Consider the following 25,398-nt stretch of genomic DNA (forward strand, 5'->3'; position numbering starts at 1 on the left):
GTGAGTCTTACTTCAGCGGTTGGTAAGTTGATGGAGAAGATCCTGAGAGGCAGGATTTATGAACATTTGGAGAGGCATAATACGATTAGGAATGGTTAGCATGGCTTTTTCAAAGGCAGGTCGTGTCTTATGAGCCTGATTGAATTTTTTGAAGATGTGACTAAACCCATTGATAAAGGTAGAGTAGTAGATGTAGTGTATACGGATTTCAGCAAAGCATTTGATAAGGTACCCCAGGCAAGGCTTATTGAAAAAATAAGGAGGTTTTGGGATCCATGGGGACCTTGCTTTGTGAATCCAGAATTGGCTTCCCACAGAAGGCAAAGAGTAGTTGTAGATGGGTCATATTCTGCATGGAGGTTGGTGACCAGTGGTGTGCTTTCTGTTCTGAGACCCCTTATCTTTGTGTTTTTTATAAATGACCTGGATGAGGAAGTGGAGAGATGGGTTAGTAAGTTTATTGATGACACAGATTGGGGGTGTTGTGGATAGTGTGGAGGGCTGTCAGAGGTTACAGTAGGACAGCAATAGGATGCAAAACTGGGCTGGGAAGTGGCAGATGGATTTCAACCCAGATAAGTGTGAGTGTTTCATTCTGGTAGGTCAAATATGGTGGCAGAATATAGTATTAATGGTAAGACTCTTGGCAGTGTGGAGGATCAGAGGGATCTTGGGGTCCGAGTCCATAGGACACTCAAAGCTGCTGCGCAGGTTGACTGTGTGGTTAAGAAGGCATACGGTGTATTGGCCTTCATCAACTGTGGAATTGAATTTAGGAGCCAAGAGGTAATATTGCGGCTTTATAGAACCCTAGTCAGACCCCACTTGTAGTACTGTACTCAGTTCTGGTCACTTCACTACAGGAAGGATGTGGAAACTATAGAAAGGGTGCAGAGGAGATTAACAAGGATGTTTCCTGGATTGGGGAGCATGCCCTATGAGAATAGGTTGATTGATCTTGGCCTTTCTTCCTTGGAGTGACGGAGGATGAGGTGACCTGATAGAGGTGTATAAGATGATGAGAGGCATTGATCATGTGGATAGTTGGAGGCTTTTTCCCAGGGCTGAAATGGCTAATGTGAGAGGGCACAGTTTTAAGGTGCTTGGAAGCAGGTACAGGGGAAATGTCAGGGGTAAGTTTTTTTTATGTAAAGGGTGGTGAGGGCGTGGAATGGCCTACCAGTGACGGTGGTGGTGGAATTGATAGGGTGTTTTAAGAGACTCCTGGATAGGTACATGGAGCTTAGAAAAATAGAGGGCTATGAGTAAGTTCTAAAATAAGTACATGTTCGCTTCGGCATCATGGGCCGAAGGGCCTGTATTGTGCTGTAGGTTTTCTATGTTTCAGCTGACATGGGTCGCTTAACTGAATTAAAAGATCATTTAACAACCTGGCAGAAGAATGGTGCTGTAAGACATACTAAAGGTGAGAAACGATTTTGAAAGCTGAACATATTTTGCCCAGTGGGCTTGGACTTATTGGTATGACAGCAGACTTAATTATAGAGGGGGATTCTGCTGAAGTCAAGTTTCTTAGCAGTAAATTTATATGCAATAGAGAATATGGGGGTGGGGTGGGGTGGGTAATGGGAGTGAAAGCCACGAGAGTCACAGACTGGATACAGGTTACTCCTGAACATCACTCCTCTGGGTCCTGAAACAAACTTCATTTTTATGATGGGAGATTTAATTTCCTAAAAATATCTCACTTTGTGATTAAGCTGTAAACGACATGGATTAGAATCTTTAGACTTTCCTGTGGGAATGCTGTGAATGGATGAAGCAGAATTGGGTAGATATAAGCATTAAATTTAAAATATAATCTGACGTCTCAATAGTTCAACCTTGTTCCTCTATGAACTGTCACTTACAGCCTTGACCCCTGATATATAAGAAAAATGGAGTGTTGTGTTCTGTGAAGGGGTGTTAGATTGATTATAGAGGGTGTTTATATAGTTCAGATCAGCACCTTGGGCTGAGGGGCCCGTACTGTGCTGTACTGCTCTTTGTTCTGTCTCATGAATCTAAGAATCACAGAAGCTGCAGCACAGCCGCTCATTGTGGCCAGTGTGTCTGCCAATGGAGGAAGGGATACACAACCTAATCCCACCTTCCAGTAAACACGAAGTGCACTGCAGATGCTGTGGTCAAGGCAACACGTACAAACACGCTGGAGGAACTCAGCAGGTGGGGCAGCATCCGTGGAAACGAGCAGTCAACGTTTCGGGCCGAGACCCTTCCTCAGGACACAGCCGAAACATTGACTGCTCGTTTCCACGGATACTGCCCATCCTGCTGAGCCTCCAGCGTGTTGTACGTGTTGCTCCCACCTTCCAGTGTTGGGTTTGTAGCATCACAGCTGCTGAAATGCACATCCAAGTATTTTTTTTTAAACGTGATTTAAGTTTTTGATTAGACCACTTGCACAGGCACTGTGTTCCAGATCCATATCATGGTGCTTGAATAACATTTTCCTCGTCTCTTTTCTAATCCTGGTATCAATTAGTATCAATCTGTTTTTTGACCTCTCTGCTAATGGAAATAGATGTTTCCTCTTTATGAGAGCCTTCTATAATTTTGTACATTTCAATTACATCTCCCCCTCAGCTTCGGTTCCAAAGAAAATAACCTCAACTGATCCAATCTTTCCTCATATCTGCAATTTTCCAGTCCTGGCAGAACTTTTGTTAGTCTCCACATCAGTGTAATCACATCATTACTGTAATGTGACCAGAACTCTACACAGCCCTTGCACTATGACTTCCCCAACATAATCACAATGATTTCGCACACTGTGCCTCAACTAATAAAGGAAAGGAAAGGATTGTTCTATGAGGAATTAGGATGGACTTGATGGGTGGAATGGCCTAGTGTACTAGTTAAATCTGAGCCAAATTTCACTATTACTGCAGGGATAATAATGATGCTTCATTGGTTGGGAAAATCTATATTTGGGGTGGTCTGAAAGTAAGATAAATTCTGGATCAATACGGACTAGCTAGTATTTATCTTATTAAACAAAACTAAAACAGATCAATTAATGTTGAATCCTGATATTCCGGCGATCTAAATATTCGGAAGTTAAGAATGAGGCAGAAAAATTGTTCCTTGCAGCCACTTTTTTAAATGTTACAAGTGCAGAAAATGAGAGAACAAAGGAAAAAACAGTCGTCATCTCATACTCTGATCAGAGATAACAGAATTCCAGTGATAAAAATTAATGTATAAAATAACCAGATTCAAGTAGTGTGACACCTAAAGCTTCTTGAAAAATAGAAAAGCAACTTACTGTAATTGCTGGAAATTTCCATAAGAGCATCAGACATAGGAGCAGAATTACGCTATTCGGCTCATCGAGTCTGCTCCATCATTTCAGCATGGTTGATCCATTTCCCTCTCAACCTCATTCTCTGCCTTCTCCCCGTGACCTTTCACGCCTGGACTAATCAAGAACCTATCAACCTTTGTTTTAAATGCACCCAATGATTTTGCTTCCACAGTTGCCTGTGGCAACCAATTCCACTGCTTTGTCATCCTACGGCTGAAGAAATTCCTTATCTCCATTCTCAATAGACGTCCCTCATCCTGAGGCTGTGCCCGTTGGTCTGAGACTCCCCTACCACAGGAAACATTCTCTCCACATCCACTCTATCTAAACCTTTCAACATTCAATAGGTTTCAGTGAGGACCCCCCCCCCCCACCTCCCCACCACTTCTAAATTCCTGCAAGTACCCAGAGCCATCAATCGTTCCTCATCAATAAGCCTTTCATTCCCTGAATCATTCTCGTGAACTGAACAATTGCATGTATCTAGGTAATTTTATAAAAATACAAGCAAGCATAGGAAAGTTGAACTACAAGAAATATAACATCAACATGAGAAAAGGCTGCAGAAGCTAGAAATCCAAAGCAACATACACAAAATGCCGAGGAACTCAGCAGGCCAGGCAACATCTATGGAAATGAATAAACAGTCGACGTTTTGAGCCAAGATCCTTCTTCAGGACTGGAAAAGAAGGGAGAAGACGCCAAAATAAAAAGGTGAGGAAAGGGGAAAGAGGATCGCTGGAAGGTGACAGGCGAAGCCAGGAGGGTAGGAAAGGTAAAGGACTGAAGAGGAAAAAATCTGCTAGGAGAGGAGAGTGGACCATGGGAGAAAGAGGAGGAGGAGGGTACCCGGGGGAGGTTGTAGGCAGGTAAGAAGAGGTAAGGCACAAGAGTGGGGAATAAAAGAAAGGGGAGTATATTTTTACCAGAAGGAATGGAATATGGAATGGAATACCCAGATGGAATATAAAGTGTTGCTCCTCCACCCTGAGGGTGGCTTCATCATAGCACAAGAGGCAGCCGTAGACCAACATGTAGGAATACGGACGGGAATTGGACCTAAAACGTTTGGCAATCAGGAAGTTCCGCTTTTTGTTCGAAGAAGCGGTCCCCAGTTTATGACGAATCACACTGGGATTCGCACTGGGAGCACCGGATACAACAGACGACCTCAGCAGAAAAATAATAATTCTACACCCCAATCCAACATAAATTGTTATCAAACTGTTTCTGGAAATTTGCTGTTTTCTGCTGTGTTTAAATGCAAAATATTACTACATTTTACAATTTACAATATATTAAGTATTTTGTAAGATCCTGATAAAAACACATGAAAGGAGAAAGGAGCTGTGCAAACTTATTATGTCCCTCTCTGCCTGAAATGAATCACATTTTATTCCATACAATACATTATATGCTTAACTCCTGGGATGATGTATGAACTCTAGAACCTTCTGATTCAAGATGTACCTCTGGGAAAAGATAGTCTATCATAATCCTTGAACTCCTGTTTAGAGGAGGAGTGCCAGGAATTAGATCCGGCAATGATGAAGGGATAACAATGGATTTCCAGTTTAAGATGCTGTGCAGCTTCAGAGAGAAATCTGCAGATGGCAGCAAACCCCTGCTGTCCTTTCTCTACAAGATAGCAGAGATCGCAGATTTTGACTTTTCCAAGACTGGTCAGTAAAGCAAGGTATTTCCTTGTTCAACCTACTAGAATCTGTCATCTGTAAATTTGAGAAACATGCTAAAAATCCTCAACAACAACTCTATTGCTTTATTAATGAAATGGATACACTGTCTACAATTACTGTAATACAACTGTGGCTCATTTATTTTAGCACTAGTAATTTCAATAAAAACTAATAAAAAGCTTGCTTTGTGTTGATGTACTTCTTTAAGTGTTAATACTATTCAAAATGGTACATCTACAAATTCAATTATATTGCTCCTAGAACTGTTTTTGATTGCAAATATCCAAAATATCACCTGGAATTGATAAAGAGAAAAATAAACTTTTAAATGATGTTTAGTTATTATTTAACCCTAAATCCAACATGTTGAACTTATGTTCATGGATTAATGGACCATTTAGAAATCTGAGATAGAGGAGAAGTTGTTGTTCTTGTGTCGTTGAGTACTGTATGGGTTTTTGGGATCCTGTACCACCCCCCTGATGGTAATAGCAAGATGGCATGTCACAGATGGTGAGGATCTTTAATGACAGATGCCACCTTCTTGAAGCACCACTTCTTGAAACTGTCCTCCATGTCTTTTGATGGAGCCTCTTACAATCCTGTGCATTGGAGCCTATATACCAGGCTGCAATGCAATCTGTCAGAATGCTCTCAACTGGACATCAATAGAAATATGCAAGGTTCTTTGACAAATCCCCTCAAATTTCTAATGAAGTAGTGTTGCTGGTGTGACACATCTGTGGTTGTATCAATATATTATGCCCAGGACAGATCCAAAAACTTAAAACTGCTTGCCCTTTCCAGTGCTGACCTCTTAACGATAACTGGTGTGTGTTCTTTCAACGTCCCCTTCCAAAAGTCCACAATCAATTCCTTGGTCTGGCCAACTGAAAGAGCAGCCACACCATTCTTGGCTGTTAAGTTCCAGTGAAATTTCAGCTATCATTAGCTATGGTTGATAATTTTAGATAGATTAACAAAAAAAATTGCAACTAAGCATTAATTGCTGTGGGTTTAAAGTTCTGAAGTTCTAACTGTATTGCATACACAATCTACAGTTTTCCTCTGAAAATTTCTGATTTTAATTTTTAGAGCCGTCCCTAGTCCCAGATATCTCTGCCAGTAGAGATGGTTCCTTATTTCTGTCCGTCTTGGGAGACATTCACTCAATGGCAAAGTAAAATTTAAAATGCAACTCTTACGCAGACCCATAACATTACTTTAAAGTGATCTTTGAAAGAAAAGCTATCTACTTTCTCTTTAATTAGGTTGAATGATCTAGTCTCTGCAACTCTGGGGATGGAGATTTTCAGACATACAGTTTTAAGTAACTACCTACTTAACCTATAATTATGGACCCCCCCCCCCCCATTCAAGAGTCTTTTTTTGGGGAAATGGTTTTATTTCTTCTGTCAAGCCCATTTAAAATCTTGTGCTTGTTCTCATTTTTTTAAACTCCAAGTACTACCAATCCAACTTACCTAGATGCTCACAACAGGACAATGCCCCACATTATAGAAATTAGCCTCATAAATATCTTTCAGCCTTCCTCCCTCCTTTCCTGAATATGAAAGCCAGTACTTCAACAGCACATTACTTCAATTGTCACCTCAACACCTTGTACAATTGTAAACTTCAATCCCCATGCAACAAAGATAGATGTGCCATTTGCCTTCCCAACTACTTGCTACAACTCCCTGCTAACTTATGTCCAAAATCCATTTGTACTTTATTTATTTGCATTTTCCCTCCATTCAGATAATGCAGTAAAACTCTTATAATCTAGCATCCTCAGTTTGGCAGATTTTCCAGATCGTTGAATTCTACTTCTATTAATACCCCATAGACGTCTAATATGCTTTTTAAGGATATTACAGAGTAATTTAATATTTTTCCTATGAACTTGTTAAGTTTAAAGAAAACTGTAAGCAGGTCATCATTGAGTTTAAAGAAAATACGGGAAATGCTTCAGGTGAGTTAAAAGGAAGGATGGTTAATGGACTACACTGAGGTAAAAAGGAGAATGAGAAATACCATTCAGGTGAGTTTAAAGACATCATGGACAAAGAGCCCTAGTGACATAAAAGGGAAATAGAATAGGGCTCTAGTGAATTTCTAAGAAGTGCAGGAAGCAATGGACATTTTTTTTTAAATGCTTCCACTGAAACTTTACTTTGCTTTAGACCTCTTGAAGCTGAACACCAATAAAATTTCAGATTTATTGTATCACGCAGCAATTTGGAGAAACAAGAAATTAACTTTTATTGAATATAATGTGTTTAATTCCATAATGGTACTGACACTTTGCAGTGATTCAACTGTGGTAAAATGTTTTCTTAATGATTTTCATTTGTACTTAGCGTCTGAGGCTTCTTGCTTAAGTGTCCAACAATAATCAGCCAGCATAGATGGATCTGTTACCCAGATACTGTTTCTTCTTGAGTGCAACGTCCTGCTGAAACCTTTCACCATGTGCATCACATGATTTGCAGTAAAGAAATCTAAATGGGAATGTAGAAAATTAATCTTTTGTGACATGTTGTATTTCATGGTTTTGTATGCTTGAAGCATGTTGCCAACCAGCTGCACATAGTTTGTTGCTCTGTAGTTGCCAAGAAATTTTTCAACAATATCCTCGAATGTCTTCCATCCGATTTTCTCTGGTCCCACTAGTTCTTTGAATTGCCTACCATTGATGACCTGTTTGATTTGTGGACCAACAAAAATGTATTCCTTAATCTTGGCATCACTTATTCTGACTTGAATTATGAATTGAAATAACAAATACAGATGATTTCAAAAAGGGGAAATTTCATGGTGATTTTTATAATCAGCAGCCCAAAATCCATAAGATACACCTATAGGAATTTAGAAAGCAAAATTTTTGTTCTCCAGTGAAACAAGACTCCAGTAAGTTTAAGGATAGCAGTGGAAACAGGATTCCAGCAAACAAAAAAGGGGCCTATTGTTTCTAAAAGAACCCCAGGAAATAAAACCCCAGGGAGTTCAAAGAAAAGAGCATCTGTGAAAAATAGGGGCTTGGTGAGCCCGCTGATTAACCATTAGGATCTCTAAACAATCAAGAGAAGCTTTTTGGTTTATGTTAAAGTGCATGACCTCAAACTTACCCACATTGAACATTATAATTCTGTTCTTGGTCAGCATAGAATAGTCATTATTTCAACACCTCGACATTTCTATAAAGCACTGAAGCAAATTGAGAAGGTCCAACCCTGACAATAACCAGATTAAATTCTTGACATTAAGCTGATATCACTGTAAATGCAGAAAGCCATTGCACATTTGAAGAGTGAATGGATATTCTGGAACTGGGAGAAGCCACACCATGAAAATTCTGGTTACTCTCAATACTGAAAGCCCCTATTTGTTTGCCAAAAAGCACTTTAACATGAAACTCATTGAATGCCATCCACGTAGGACTACAGATTGTATCTGCAGGCTCCTGCTACATCACCGTATAGGATGCTCATTAATACATAAAACAGTATAGGTCTTTCAGTTGACTTTTTAAACTACTCATTCTATTGCTTCATTCCCAAATAGCCCTCTGTTTCTTTCATCCGTGCACTGTACCCAAGAGATTCTTAAATGTCTCTAAAAATCTGCCTCTACCACTGCCCCTGGCAGTGTGTTCCACACATCCACTATTCTCTGTGTAAAAACTGACATCCTCCTATACTTACCTCCAATCACCTTAAAATTATGCCCTCTTGCATTAGCCATTTACACCCTGGGAAAAAGGTGCTGGTTATCCACTCTATCTATGCCTCTTATCATCATGTACATCTTTGTCAAAGCCCCTCTCATCTTGTTATGCTCCAAAGAGAAAAACTATAATGTGCTCCATCGTTCCTCATTATACATGCTGTCAAAACACGGCAGTGTCCTGGTAAGTCTCCTCTACATGCACTCTAAAATCTTCCATGTTACCTCCTATAAAGAGGTGACCAGTACTGAACACAATACTCCATGTGTAGTCTAACCAGAGTTTTAGAGCTGCAACATTGCCTTAACTCCATCACAGCCAGGCTTTGGACAAGAAACCCCATCACATAAATACCCAGCACTACAGAAATGCCAACAGAAGTTCCAAAGACCTCGTCACTGGGATAGGAAGGATCTTCGATGGGCTACATATCTTGGAAAAACTGGCACAGGACAGAGGACTCTGGTCAGCTGCTGTCAGCAGTCATGCCCAGTTGGGGTGATGGCCTTAAGAACATTAACTCATGTCTCTTGAGCTCTCATATCTGCTGACTAATGAAGGCCAACACACCATACAACTTCTTAACCATCCTATCAACTTGCACGGCAATTTCTGTGGACATACACCTCAAAATCCCTCTGTTCTTCCATACTGGGTAAGGATGCTGCCATTAACCCTGTACTTTGCCTTTAGGTTTGACCTTCCAAAGTGTTTCTCTTAACATTTTTACAGATTGAATTCCATCTGTACTTTTCATCTCAGTTCTGCCTATTAACATCTCATTGTAAAGAATGACAACTTTCTACACCATCCATAACACCACCAACCTTCATATCATCTGCAGACTTACTAACCCCCTATGCTTCCACTTCCTCATCTAAGTCATTTATGAAAATCAAAGGCCAATTCAGAATCCATGCAGCCTCGTGACTTTTTGAATGAGCCTACCGTGGGGAACATTATCAAACATCTTATTAAAATCCATATATACCACATCCATTGCCCTACTTTCATTAATTTGTTTTGACACATCCTCAAAGAACTCAATCTGACTTGTGGGGCATGACCTGCCCTCACAAATACTGAACAACCCCAACCGCACAATAACATATGCTCCTATCCCAGTCCAAGACTGTGGTAAAGGTCAGAGAGTTGTGGTCTCTGTCTCCGAAATGCTCTCCCGTCAAGATATCTAATACCTGACCAGGTTCAGTGCCAAGAACTAGATCCAGTTTGGCCTCTCCTCCAGTTAGCCTATTTCTAGTTAGTCAGAAATCCTTCCTGAACACACCTGACAAACTCTGCCCCACCTGAACCTTTTTCACTAAAGAGGTTACTGAATCGCCCTATACTAGGTTAGTTAATCACCCACGACAACTTATTTTTGCACCTTTCCAGAATCTGTCTCTCAATCTGTACCTCAGCAGATTAGTTGCTTTTGGTGGAGGGGGGGTCTATAGACTACTGAAATACATCAGGAGCTGATACAATTAGGAGATCTAAGGAACAAACAGCAGATTCATCAGATACAAGAACTCAAGACTCTACCATCCTCTCACGAAGTTCAGCTTGTAAAACAGCTGTAGAATTGTACACATAAACACATGAGAATAATTTTCACTAGTTTTCTCCTGTATGAAACTGCATCTCCTGTATTGACCAATTGGGAATCAAAAGGAAAAAAAAGTCAGTCAAATATACTTTATTACCATCATATAATATTTACATTTTGTTACAATCATATCATGAACAAAAAGTCTCAAGTCAATGATGGTGGTTTTCATCCTGTGCTGCTCGTCATCTTCTTGATGTACTGCCAGCCCTTTTCAGTGTATTCATTGAATTTTGTAGGTGCAGATGATAAGAAAGATACAGTCATTTCAATTCCTGCAAAACATCATTCAAATAAAAGCTGGTTCAGTCTTTAACTATGTCCACAACAAATGACACAGGGCACCCAATTCTCCTCAATAATTACATAAACAAAGGTGGACCTGGATGACAAACATGGGTTCCAATGGAACAACAGGGGATTCTTTGAAATATAGTCAAAGTTCATGTGTGATTGTTGATCTGCAATGGGTAACCTGCAGCTTCATTTTATTATCTCATCCTTATTTTTAAATCCTTCCTCACTATTCCCATTGAATCTCTTCCAGCTTTTCAAGATTTCTACCTTCGTCCAATTCTGCCCTCAGGCAACCGTACCTTCAACTGCCTTGGTTCCAAGCCACTCCCTTCCTCAAACCTCTCTATCCTAATCCAGATGGTACTCCAAAACCCACCTCTGGCAAGGTTCCTGTATTGGTTGATTGGCATCAAATTTTGTTAGATAATGAGCCTACTATTCATTACAAAATGTTTGCTGCAATATATAAATGTTGTTTTAGACTCAGGGTCAACATTATACATATGCCCTTATGGTAGTTTAGTTTTCTTTAGCATGGAGTTACATTGAATACTCCTAATGTTCACATTCTAACCTGGGTTAGAGCTTTATATAGCCAATGAAAGCTAAAATAAGAGCTATGTAGAGCTGGTAGAAACAATGTGAATCGAGGCCTTCTTGAAAGAATAATTTTCAGTGCTCAATGACTGATAGGATAATTACTGGGAGCTGCATTGATTTAATTAGCCAAATGACCATTTATTAGCACAAATTAGCACATTTGATTCATTGTACATACAATCAATGTATATAAACTATCTCACATATTTATAATTATTATGTTCTTTATCTGAATGTGTATTTTTTTCTGTGCTGCATCAGATCTGGAGTAACAATTATTTTGTTCTCCTTGACACTTGTGTACTGGAAATGACAGTAAACAATTTTGAACCTTTCTGTACAAAACTATCCTATGATTCTAGTTTCTGTACACAATATTCCTATGCTACCAGGATTTTAAACTTTTCAGAGGTCAACAGTTCTGCTGGACATTTACAACATTTCATGCTTTTACTTTACCTTTGTCTTCAAAACCTAGTTTTCTGAACATGTCCTTCGCCTGTGGCATACAGTAACACTGCAAAATCTCTCACTTCATTAGAGGCTAAATGACACGTTTTGATTATACAGCAGAACTGAAGCAATGCAGAATTTCATTTCCCATATTATTTCTGTTATTTGCCCTTTAATTATACAACACTGAATTTACAGCTCAAGTGTCAGTCAGCCTCTCTGCTTCTGCAAGTTCCTTAATTGAAACAATCCTAATGAACTGTAGCCTGTTATACTCTTCCTTTTAAAACTATCATCCAGTTGCTTTAAATCATGCCATAGTCTCAATGTCACAAGCCAGTTCATGTTCAAATAATGTAGGACTGATTTGTTCCTATTGTGCCACCTACCTTTCAGCTCCAGTCTCTCACGTTCTGCAATCAAGATTCTTATATGTAACAGTGCTTGATGCTACAAAGCTCTGGGGAAATTTCTGCTTTTACTAAAATGTACTTAAGGAAACAAACTGCAAGCTGTCCTTGGATAACAAATGGGTTTCTTTTTCACACTTTTGTCCATAAGTGAGAAAACACAACAAAAATCAGTCCATAGGGTAACCATACCTCCATACTACTGTAATGAATGGCATTATAAACACAAATCATTGATAAAACAATTGCTAAAAGAGAGAGGAAACCAGTTCTGTTGTTCAAAGAAACAAAGGCAAGTATGTTGAACTTTGAAATTTAATAATATGGAAACTTGTTCACATATACAAGAGTCTATAGGTCAGGCGTTCATGACCCAGGGTTAGCTTGTCCATTTTGCTTAGACTCTTTCTGTGCAAGTTAAATGGTGCACTCCCTTGGCTCTAATACACAGACAACAGTGTCGATCAATAGATAAATTATCTAATTATTTAAATTGCTTCAACATACTTGGCTGCAGTTTAGGCTGCCAGAGACCCAGAGGCAAGTCTTTTTACCTCTGCTTTGGGATTTATCTTGTGGCTTGGCCCATGTACACACTTCCCTCTAAGCTATGCAGGTGCGCAGCTGCACAGCAACTAAAATGCTCCCGTGAACATAGCCTTGGTTGCTGTGCAGCTGGAATTTTCTTTTATATGTTTTATTAAAGTGCTGTGCAGTTTTCAGGCTGTGTAAAAACCTACTGCTCACAGCCATGGGTGGTCTGCGTGGCAATATATAAAAAAAATGAGAGAGAATGTTCCCTGGTTACCAGCTTTTAGGTTACCTGTCCCAGCTGAGTGTCAAAATTTTCTCTCGTGTTCCTGTGAATCACTTTGTTGTATTAGCAATGACACATTTAAGAGGAATTGAGGGTCAGATGAACAAAATTTAATGATATGATAAAGGAAAGGGGCATAAACACCACCTCATTGGGCTGTAAAGAAGCTCTGAAATTAAGAGTAGCATAATTATGGATTAATTAAAATGAGAATCAGTTTTCAGGGAATAAAACTTGTTCCCAATTTAATTTCAAATTCATTCAAGATTGCTTAATGTCATTTCCAATACACAAGTGTAAAGAAGAATGAAACTTCCAGTGAACACGAGGAAATCTGCAGATGCTGGAAATTCAAGCAACACACACAAAATGCTGGTGGAACACAGCTGGCCAGGCAGCATCTATAGGAAGAAGCAATGTCGACGTTTCAGGCCGAGACCCTTTGTCAGGACACCTCCAGTGAACTGGGTTTACCAAAAGTTTGATGTAAAAATTAATTCTGCACACTTCCTCCCAAATAGTTTTTTCTCTATTGACATGGATGTTGCTGAGGCAACATGTTACAAGTAGTCAAAACACTACAGAGTCTTGCCTTTATCTTTAACATGAGAGCCTTTGTCAGTAGCCTATTCAAATGTAGAGTACTTCACACACACGCCTGGCCCCAATCTTCCATCAGCCTTCTGGGGAGAGTGGTTTGATTTTTACCCTCTTTCCTACAGCAACCTATTCATAATCCAAGGATGAGTACTGGGGCTTTCCATTAACATTGGCTCAACTCTACCCTGCGGTGTGGTTACTTAAAATCTTTCCATTATCATGGCAAAACAGAAACCCTAAGAGGAATGTCACACAATGTTATAGTTACAACTTCCAATATTAAGTTTTCCTTGATAACTTTCCCAATGTAACAACTCCAAAATCATGACTGAAAATGCACACTGAGGTAAGAACATCAATCACAAGTTCATTGCAAAGTAGCAAATATGGTTGATGCACACACATCAGTCAGCAGACAAATAGGCCATTTAACACAACCAGTACATACTGATGCTTATGCCAGAGTCTCCCCCTTTCTATATTACCTTAGCCGCCTTTTCCTCTACCCTTAATTGCACCTAACTGCCTAGATAATCCAAAAGCTGGTACAAGAGAAAGAGTAAACAATCGAGGGAGAAGCAGATTTTCCACTCCTATTTAACACTGCATATTCCTGCATGCACATGAAACTACGTAGTGACACTGCTACTTCACAGTCCAAGTGTTTGGTACTCAAAGCTTAGAACAAGAGTCACACAAAAACAGACACTTCGACAAGGACTTAAACATTTGCTGGCATTATTAGACCCACAAATAATCAGTGCCTTCTCCTGAAGTCAATTTATAGATATTTTCAACCAATTACCTGTATTCCAGTATTCAGAAACGGGAACATTCAGTTTGGGAATATCTGGTAACTGAAGAAAGAATATAAACTATTAGATACTACAGATCATTCCAGTTTGCTTCAGAAATAACTTCAATAATTTGCAAATGATACTAAAATCAAAGTTGCTGTTGATGCCATAGAAGGTTATGGAAAATGCAGGGGGATCTTGATCAGCTAGGTATGTAGAATGAGGGGTGGCAAATGGCTTTCAATCCAGAGAAATGTGAGATATTACGTTCTGGGAGATCAAACCAGGGTAGAACTTGCAGGGTTCTGGGGTGTGCTATGGAACATAAAGTCCTAGGAGTGCAAGTGTATAGCATGCTGAAAGCAGATAGGGTGGTAAAGAAAGCATCTGGCACACAAGCCTTCAGTCAGGGAACTGAATAGAGGAGCTTGGAAGTTATATAGTGTTATGTGCTCTGTACAAGACATTAGTCAATCTGTACTTGGGAGTACAATGTGCAGTTTTGGTCACGGTTATTTACCTGTTGAGATACAGTGCCACGCCGCCCGGCAGCTCCCCAGTTTTTAAATCCTAGCCTAATCACAGAAAAATTTACAATGACCAATTAACCTACCAATCAGTACATCTTTGGGATCTGAGAGGAAACCCAGCAGACAGGGGGGAAACGTACAAATTCCTTACATGCCGTGGCAGGAATTGAACCTGGATCACTGGTACAGTAAAGCATTGTGCTAACCACTATGCTACCACGCCAGCCCATAGGAAAGATGTTATTAAGCTAGAAAAGGTTTGCCAGGATGTTTCTGGACATGGAGCCCGTGTTACAAGGAGTGTCTGTGTCGCGTAAAACTTTCTTCCCTGGAATGTAGGAGATTGAGGGGTAACCTGATAGAGGTTTACAAGACCACAAGGGGCAGGGTGAAAGCACAGAAGCTTTTTCCCAGAATGGAACTAGCTCGCTGGACATCACAGTCAGTGTGGATGAGTTGAGGTGAAGTGCCTGTTTCCATGCTGTTTTACTCTGTGACTGTAATACGATGTACCCAGCAATTCCTGTACAATCGACAAACATCAGTCATGTTTCAAATGGAAGCAGTCACAGTTGTATGAAACATTCAAAGATCTGACCACAAAACTCTAGCTCAACTTTGTGTGTATTACTAAGGCATCTACACCCAATTTATGTGAGCTATTAAATGAAAATGCTATCTGTTCTGTTGGGTGGACCTAAAGAAATTCAGGGTATTATTGAGTAGTGTCCCCCATCACCAAATCAGTGATTATTCCTTAACTAAAATTAAAAGAGATGCAAAGTACTGCAGATGCTAGAATCTGGAGCAACTAACAAAATGTAAGAGGAAGCCAGAGGGTCTAGTAGCATCACTGAGGTTGTGGGGAGATGGTGGGAGAGGGAGAAAGGGCACAGAGGTGGAGGAACTGTCAAAGTTTTAAGCTGGAGCTCTGCATCAGGACTAAGGAAGATAGCCAGTATAAAGAAGGGCAAACACAGTGACAGGGCCAGCTGGTGACTGGCTGACCAAGGAGAGGTGAAGATGATGGGCAGATCAAGCCAGGTAGAGAAGAGAGAGGGATGAAGTTGGGAAAAAGAAGCAACTCAATCACACATGGAAGTGGACAAAAAGGGCAGATGGAGTCTTTCCATTACTAGATTACTTGGTCATTATTACACTGGCCTTCATGAGCAACAGGGGTTCACTATTATAATGGTCCAAGTGATAGCATGGTATCCAGAGTGCTGGACTACATAGACAAGTGCAAATCCCGCCACTGCAACTGGGGAAATTAAAGTAATTACACAAATCTGGAATTAAAATAGCACTGACCTTGAAACCTGCACATAATCATGAAAACCCATCTGGTTCAGTACAGTGCAAATCTGAAATTTTTACCAGTATGACTTGTTTGTGACTCCAAACCCTAAGTAATGTGCTTGAATCTTCAGCATTTCTAGACAATCCCCAATTTCAAGGGAAATCATGGGCTACAAAAATGTTGACTTTGATAGTGATACTTACAGCCTCAAAATTAATATATAATAAATTATATTTGTTGTTATGGAAATTGAACCAAGGAGGGGCAGAGAACAAGTAATTTACTTCACCAATTACCTCCACTCCAATATACTTCGACCACTGATCCACAGCCTCTGGCACTGCAACAGACACCTTGTTCAACACCTGACAACTTTGCTCACCACTTCCTAATAAGCCCTGGTCATATACAAGGTAAACGCTGCCTCCAAGTATCCCAGTCTTTGTAAAGAACCTTGAAAACAAAATCATAATAGAATGAGTAATTCTTTAGTTTCAGTTCATCAGTTCCAAGAACAGAGAGAATACCTTAAAGCACTGGACATTGCCTAAACCAACCCACTTTATACCAGTGGAACAGTGCTGTAATTATCTTTAATGCTATGGTTCAATTAGTAATATCAACAAACCTAGTAAAAATCATTCAGATGCACAGAATTTCTTCTCTGTTTCAAACTACAGAAGTAATGGCTATTCTGGTGCAAGTGAGCATCAAATCCCAAAATGCAGAAGATCGGTTTATGTCCCTTCCTGGCCAGCATCTGCAAAACCAGCAGCTCTTTGCTACTCCCAGATAATGGTATGACCATAAAAGCAGCCTTACAATCAATGTATTTAATGTGAAGTCCTTTGCACTGTAGCTCAGCTAGAAAAACATTGTTAAATTTGTTAAAAAGTTTGTTAAAACTTTGACAAAGTTCCACATGGAAGGTTAGTTAAGAAGGTTCAGTTGTTAGGTATTAATGCTGGAGTAATAAAATGGATTCAACAGTGGCTAGATGGGAGATGCCAGTGGTGGATAATTGTTTATCGGGATGGAGGCCGGTGACTAGCGGGGTGCCTCAGGGATCTGTTTTGGGCCCAATGTTGTTTGTAATATACATAAATGATCTGGATGATGGGGTGGTAAATTGGATTAGTAAGTATGCTGATGATACTAAGGTAGGAGGTGTTGTGGATAATGAGGTGGGTTTTCAAAGCTTGCAGGGAGATTTATGCTGGTTAGAAGAATGGGCTGAACGTTGGCAGATGGGAGTTTAATGCTGAGAAGTGTGAGGTTCTACATTTTGTCAGGAATAATTCAAATAGAACATACAGGGTAAATGGTAGGGCATTGAGGAATGCAGAGGAACAGAGAGATCTAGGAATAACAGTGCATAGTTCCCTGAAGGTGGAGTCTCATGTAGATAGGGTGGTGAAGAAGGCTTTTGGAACTCTGGCCTTTATAAATCAAAGCATTGAGTACAGAAGTTGGGATGTAATATTAAAATTGTACAAGGCATTGGTAAGGCCAAGTTTGGAATATTGTGTACAGTTCTGGTTACCGAATTATAGGAAAGATATCAATAAATTAGAGAGAGTGCAGAGACGATTTACTAGGATGTTACCTGGGTTTCAGCACTTAAGTTACAGAGAAAGGTTGAACAAGTTAGGTCTCTATTCATTGGAGCGTAGAAGGTTGAGGGGGGATTTGATCGAGGTATTTAAAATTTTGAGAGGGATAGATAGAGTTGACGTGAATAGGCTGTTTCCATTGAGAGTAGGGGAGATTCAAACGAGAGGACATGATTTGAGAGTTAGGGGGCAGAAGTTTAAGGGAAACATGACGGGGTATTTCTTCACTCAGAGTGTGGAATGAGCTTCCTGTAGAAGCAGTACAGGCCAGTTCAGTTAAGGTAAAATTGGATAGGTATATGAACAGGAAAGGAGTGGAGGGTTATGGGCTGAGTGCGGGTAGGTGGGACTAGGTGAGATTAAGAGTTTGGCACGGAAAAGGAGGGCCGAGATGGCCTGTTTCCGTGCTGTGATTGTTATATGGTTATATGGTTAAATGTAAGTTCTTCCCCCTGTCCCATATTTTGCAGGAATTTGTTAACAAATTTAAACACTTTAATACAGTGAATATAATCAGTATCAGATTTAATATCACTGGCATACATCCTAAAATTTGTTGCCTTTGTGGCAGCAGTATAACGTAATACATAACAATAGAGAAAAAAACATGAATTAAATATATATATATATAATTAAATAAGTAGTGCCAAAATATAAATAAATTAGTGAGGTAGTGTTCTTGAGTTCAATGTCTATTCAGAGATTAGATGGCAGAGGGGAAGAAGCTGTTTCTAAATTGCCGAGTACGTGCCTTCAGGTTTCTGTACCTCCTTCCTGATGGTAGCAATGAAAACAAGGAATGTCCTGAATGACAGGGGTCCTTAATGATTGATGCAACCTTTTTGAGGTACTGCTCCTTGAAGATGTCAGAGGCAATTCACTTCAGAAGATTTTTTTTCACTCCTCAGGTGCATGGGTAAGCTGAAGCAACCCTGAGGTCACCTGATCCTCTTCAGTGATGTGAGCGACGAGATTTGGGTCTGGCATTCCTCACTGCCAAGATTTAGAATTTCGGAAGGGACATAATTTGCTCTTGAAACCATGTTTTTCATTCTGTGGATAACCTTTTATACTTTGTTTCCCAGTGAGTAGTGATGGCTAGACTTGAACAGAAAGCTTCTTGTGTAATAGAATCAAGCACATTCATAACGAGGACAGAAAATGGTTGAAGAGGATTTTTAAAGAGGCTTCTGCCTCTTCATCCTTGACGGGATTGCCTTCTTTCTTGACACTCAATGTGGATGTCTTTGAGATGAAAATAATTTATTAATCCCACAGCTATCATCCAAATTTTGGTGCACCATCAGACAAAAAAAAACCTTTGAAATACTGCCAGTGGATCTTCTTCATCCAAGAGGGAAGCCATCTGATAGTGCAGCAATCCCTCTGTCATACACTGAAGCATCTGCTTGGACTCTGGAGCAGTATTTGAATTCACAACTTACTTTCTTGGAACTAGAAAGGTTGTAAAATATTCTACCCTGTACAAACCCAGATGGTCACTGTTAGGGAACCTTCAGAAATATGAGTGACTCTATTCTGGGTATGAAACTCCAACATTCAAGAAATTGGTATTTTGGGTAGTTGATGATAAAGTTACTATTTAATTTTGTAACTTGAAATTGATATTTTGGAGGGGATGGCATGGAGAGTGGTCTAAAACATTGCTTAACTTAACAAGAATGTTTTACCCAAAAGGTTAAAAGATATTGTACATGATCAAAACATTGATTTTAAGCTTTAATTCTTTCAGAAAACTTGTTGTAATGTAATCACACTATGTGCCTCATAAAATGCAATCACTAACTAGGATTGAGGTCATACTCAAAGTAAATGCATAACATGCTTGAAGGACATCATGTGTTGCGTATGAGAGTTCAGCTTTGATCAGTGAAGTGAAAGAGCAGCAATCCATTGCTGACCATAAGGAACTAGAATGAGAACACAAATCAAATGAGTCAGTCCACTAAAACCTCAGTACAGACAACTTTAAAAAAATGAACGCCTCCCATCTTCTTCCGACCACTCCTGACAGAAGCAGACCAACAGATGCAAAGGTATGGAAGTGTGAAAGTGAAGAAATGTGGAGAGAGCATGTCTGCAAACTGTGATGGAAGCCCTGAAATGTACATCAGTTGTAGTTTTGCAAAGGCGGTTGTTTCAATGTGTTAGATGTTTAGTGGAATAGATCAACATAGAAAGGTATTGGGAAAGTAGATGGGAAGGGATCCAAGTTATGGCTAAGACACCAAAGCAGACAAAGCCTAAAGATGAAAGGGTGTCAGAAGGCAATTACTTCATCCTGGGTGGGGCCAACTATCAAAATGATGCACCAGGAGGGGGTATCATTAGGATAAGTCTCTATAGCCAATAAATATAACCACCCCAACCCCTCCTATACATGAATCAAGGAGACGTACCAACAGACGTAGGATTACTTTGACTCAGACAAAAAGTGACGTCAAATACAAATAGGAATAACACCATCTCATCTTCCACTTGTGCAGTGGACAAGTGGTCTACTGCACAGGACTGAAAGAAGTTGTAAATCTAGTCTGCTCCATCTTGGGCACTAACCTACAAAGTACCCAAGACATCTTTAGGGAGCAGTGTCTCAGAAAGGCAGCATCCATTATTAAAGACCTCCAGCATCCAGGACATGTCCTTTTCTCACTGTTATCATCAGGCAGGAGATACAGAAGCCTGAAGGCACACACTCAGCGATTCAGGAACAGCTTCTTCTCCTCTGCCATCCGATTCCTGAATGGACTTCGAAGCTTTGGACACTACCTCACATTTTAAATATACAGTATTTCTGTTTTTGCACATTTTAATAATTTATTCAATATATGTAATTGATTTACTTGTTTATTATTGTTTTATTTTATTTATTATTATTTTTCTTTCTCTGCTAGATATGTATTGCTGCTGCTAAGTTAACAAATTTCACGTCACATGCCAGTGATAATAAACCTGATTTTTCCCTCTCATTCCTGATCCAGAGTCTCAATTTGAAATCCAGACTTATATCTTTTGCCTCCAAAGATGATGCTCACTACCCTTTTGACTTGCATGACTACTTTAGGGAGCTACAGACTTCGGTCCTGAGATCCATCTGTACAGTTAAGGATCCTGCCTTGAACTATGTTTTTTCCCCCATGATATTTGACTGCCCAAGGTGTAACACCTCACACTTGCCCAAATTGAGCTCCATCTATAATTTCTCCACTAGTTCTGCAGGTGACCTATGCAACACAGAGGTCTCAGAAAAGGTCCCTAGGGAACACGGATCTCCATGCACCTTAACTTTCTGGAACTGCCTACCCATTAAGGACTTGTCAAATGCCTTACTAAAAGCCATGTAGACAACATGCACTGCATCACCTTCTCTCTTAGGAGTTGAGCAAGTCGTCAGAAACGATGGGAAGCTGGTCAAGCATGGTGACTGCTGTCCAGCACAGAGGTCAGCCAAAGCTCAGGCCACTGCAGACTGTCTCAACATACACTGGGGCTTGTAATTATTCCATTACAGCAGAGAGAGGGGCGCCTTTACATCGCCATTAGTACAGGCAAGGCTCCTCCACCACCTGCATCTGCTTGCTTCACCACCTGTGCCTAGGCCGCTCCTTCCGACAACCACCAATTGTCCCACCACCAAACCTCCCCAACATCCCCCTCACCTGGCGACAGCCAACGACCGGGACGCCATGAGCAGGCGCGGAGTTAAAGCGGCGTCTCCAACTCCCAGCGGCCTCAGCCTGACCTTTCGCACTGACGTATCGGAAGAAAAGGCTCGTCGAATTTTAATTCTAAAACGCATGGGTTTTAACATCAGACACCCTCAGAAGAAATTGTTTTCTCGCACCTTTATCAAAAGGCGTAGCATTGTCGGGCTGGGACAGCTTGTTTTCCCAATAGTTTAGAAGGTCGCCATGTTTGGTCCTGGCAGGAACGACGCCAGGACCTTGTGCGCATGCGTTATGCCCCGCCTTCGTTTGATCTTTGCAGGGAAAGGTTGGGTGAAGGTCGTCGTTTGTATAAGATAGCCTTTAATGTTTGGTTGCGAGTGGTGAGGAGTCACTTAAACAAATGTATATTGCTTTAATCAGATGTGTCTTTGATTATGGAGGTGTTGCTTTATGGCTCAGCCTCACCAGTGGTTTTACAGCTCAATTGAAATTATGTTGTGATGCTATGAAATCATCCCCAATTTCGGCATTACTGGTGGAAATGGGTGAAGGACCTTACATTCCACGCAGGCTATCCTATCCTTTTCTTCATGTGCAGAGAAGACTTACAAAGGTAATACTTAGGAACAGGAAAAGATGAACAGAGTGATTCTCTTTTCTCTTTAAAAAATTCTGAGGGATGACAACCGAGATTTTTGAGGTTCTGGTAGATTTTGAATGAGAGAACTGAGAAAGTTCTGCCATTTAAAGAAAGAAGTTGTATACATCAGGATGCCCTTCATTGACTGCAGCTTGGCATTCAACACTATCATCTCCCTGAAACTAATCACTGCACTCCAAGGCTAAGGCATCAAAACCTCCCTGTGTATTTTGGGAGAGAACATTACTACGTGTCACCAGAAAATCCAGTGAGAGATTAAAGAGAGTAATGAGGACATGGAACTTCCTACTAAAGGGATTTGTTAAGGCAAATAGTAAATATAAATTGAAGAGGAGGCTGGAGAAACATACAAGAGAGAAGAAAATAAAGAGCTATGTTGATAAATTGACATGAGGGAGAATGAGAAGGGGCACAAAATAATATAAATGTTGGTATAATATGGTTGGCCAATAACATGTAAATGTGTTGGCGGGTGCCCAAGTGGTTAAGGCATTCGCCTACTTATCTGAAGGTCACTAATTCGAGCCTTGGCTGAGGCTGCGTGTGTGCCATTGAGCAAGGCACTTAACCACACATTGCTCTGCGATGACACTGGTGCCAAGCTGTATGGGTCCTAATGCCCTTCCCTTGGACAATATTGGTGGCGTGGAGAGGGGAGACTTGCAGCTTGGGTAACTGCCAGTCTTCCATAAAAAAATCTTGTCCAGGCTTGCGCCCTGGAAACTTTCCAAGGTCTATTGAGACTAACGGAGGCCTATTCAATATGAAAATTGCCTTCTTTTATTGGTCCTGAACATGATCAGCTCCTGCCTGAGAAGTGACCTAGATCTGCTCCAATTGTCCTACCCTACCATCACAACAGGTCAACAGCGGAAGCCATTTCATCAGCACTTCACTCAGCACTGGACAATGAAGTTGCATACTTCAGGATGCTCTTCATTGACTACACCTCAGCATTCAACATTATCATCCCCTTGAAACTAATCACTAAACTCCCCAAGACCTGGGCCTCAAAACCTCCCTGTGCAACTGGATCCTCGATTTCTTCACCTGCAGACCTCCATCTATAGAGTTTGGCAACAACGTCTCATCCACAACCAAATCAGAACAGGTGCACCACAAAGCTGGTTTAGCCCCCTGCTCTACTCATTTTATACCTGTGATTGTGTGGCTAAAAACAGTTCCAATGCCGTATTTTAGATTGCTGATGACATCACTGTTAGCCAAATCAAAAGTGGTGATGATTCAGCATAAAGAAGAAAGATTGAAAATATGATTGAATGGTGCCACAACCACATCTCTCACTCAACATCAGCCAAAACCAAAGAGCTGATTATCAGCTGCTGGAGGAAGAAGCCAAAGGTCCATGAACCAGTCCTCAGGAGATCAGAATGGAGAGGGTCAGTACCTTTGAATTCCTTATGCCTCCCTCTACTTTCTTAGATGTTTGTGTAGATTCAGCACATCACCTAAAAGTTTGACAATTTTTTATCAATGCACAGTGGAAAGTATCCTAACTGGTTGCATCACACTCCTGGTATGGATATGCCAATTCCCAGGAATAGAAGATTCTATAGAAAGTGGTAGATACAGCCCAGCACTTCACAGTTCATGCACTCCCCATCATTGAGCACATCTACAAAGACCACTGCCACAAGACCTGCTTCCTTCATCAAGGATCCCCACCATCCAGGTCATGCTCTTGTCTCGTTACTACATTTGGATAGGAGCCTTAGGTACCACACTATCAGGTGGAGGAATAGTTGCAGAATAACCCTAAAACAATCAGTCTCCGGAAGTGATGTGGTTATCTTCACTCACCTCACCTCTGAACTGATTGCACACAGACGGACTCACTTTCAACGACCTTACAGCTCATGTTCAAAGGTTTGTTTATTATCAAAGTATACAACACTGGAATTCTTCAGTTCTCCAAGTTACCATGAAACCAAGAAAAGAAAGGCAGCATGATCATCAACCCCAAATCCCACCTCCCTGCCAAAGACAAGAACAAAAACGGATCAGACACATCAACCCCCAAATCCCTCCTCCCACAAAAAAACAGCAAAACGGAACAGGTACATCAACCCCCAAATCCCTCCTCCTGCAAAATAAACAAATAAAGTGGATCTGGCATGTTCTCAGTATTTATTATTTATTTATTTGTTTGTTTATTGTTTACACAATTTATCTTCTTTTGCACATTGGTTGTTTGTCCTATGTTTACATACAGTTTTTTATAAATTCTATGGTGTTTCCTTGTAAAGACCTCAAGAAAATTAGTCTCAAGGTAGTTTATAATTATGATAATAAATTCACTCTGCCTTTGACTTTGACTCTTTTGTGTGGCTCCATTATCCTTTTTGTCTCTTAATCTCTTCCACCTTCCACTTTAACACTTTTCTCTTTGCATTCTTAACCTTTACTTTCTCTCTAATCTCTCCCAGTACTGATAAAAAGTCACAAACCTGAGATGTAAACTTGGTTTCTCTCTCCGCAGAGGCAGACCAGCCTGCTGAGTATCCCAGCACTTTCTGCTTTATTTCAGGTTTTCTGCATCTGTAGTATTGGAATAGAAATCAGTTTATTATTGTCACCTGTTTTATATATATATAAAACATACATATAAATATATATCCATATATATTTTGACCCATACGGGTTGTTGTCAAGCTTCTCTGCACGTTACATATTCAATGTAATGTGAGGGTATTCTGGGTGGATGACTTAAAAACAGCACATTTGTTCCTGTCCTCTTCATCTCTTGTGTGTTACTCGTTGCCACCCGGCTTCTCAGTACCATAAACATAACATCTGACGACAAGGTGCCAAGTCCTCACGTGGTATTTGTTGTTTTGTCCCCTTCGGCAAGGAAGGTCCATATGCAACTGTTTAATGCGGGCAAGTGAATGCGCACGCCACGAGAAAAAGCAGCCTCAGGAAACATGGTTGGTGAAGCATCCAAGGAGAGAAAACGAAAATAGGACAGTTAACTAGATCAAATAAGAGACGGAGAAAAACAGGTGAGAAAAATTAACCTTTCTGGAAGGCGATTGTGATTGAAAATGGCGGCATCGTTTGGGAATAATCCGGTTGTATGATGTGTTAAGTACCCCGTAACTGGGTGTCTTACCAGCAAAGATAGAAGAATCTGTTGGAGTCTGGTGGTACTATTTTCAAACAGTGTTTATTAGTAAAATATACAAATCAATATCAACAATGCAAATATATAGATAATACACATTAGCAATACTAAACCTA

General features: G+C 40.3%; 1 protein-coding gene across 1 annotated transcript; it reads right to left on the reverse strand.

Moving 5' to 3' along the window:
- Positions 1-10,442: 10,442 nt before the first annotated feature.
- Positions 10,443-21,732, reverse strand: micos13 (mitochondrial contact site and cristae organizing system subunit 13). Its single transcript, XM_059991242.1, has 4 exons — positions 21,468-21,732; positions 16,471-16,627; positions 14,350-14,401; positions 10,443-10,642 (listed from the first exon to the last, which is right to left on the reverse strand). The coding sequence occupies exons 1-4, from the start codon at positions 21,617-21,619 to the stop codon at positions 10,536-10,538; spliced, it is 468 nt and encodes a 155-aa protein (XP_059847225.1). The 5' UTR covers positions 21,620-21,732; the 3' UTR covers positions 10,443-10,535.
- Positions 21,733-25,398: the final 3,666 nt, after the last annotated feature.

The sequence above is a fragment of the Hypanus sabinus genome, chromosome 16 (genome assembly GCF_030144855.1).
Source record: "Hypanus sabinus isolate sHypSab1 chromosome 16, sHypSab1.hap1, whole genome shotgun sequence".
Classification (NCBI taxonomy): Eukaryota; Metazoa; Chordata; class Chondrichthyes; order Myliobatiformes; family Dasyatidae; genus Hypanus; species Hypanus sabinus.

Bases quoted from the DNA above. Each gene is read 5' to 3' on its own strand.
- micos13 (XM_059991242.1), bottom strand. From the start codon at position 21,619: ATGTTAAAACCCATGCGTTTTAGAATTAAAATTCGACGAGCCTTTTCT. The intron at 16,628-21,467 runs GTGAGGGGGATG...TTTGTTTTCAAG, and splicing joins CGGTCGTTGGCTGTCGCCAG to GTTCTTTACAAAGACTGGGA. The intron at 14,402-16,470 runs GTAATTGGTGAA...TTCTTTCTTCAG, and splicing joins CGAAGTATATTGGAGTGGAG to TTACCAGATATTCCCAAACT.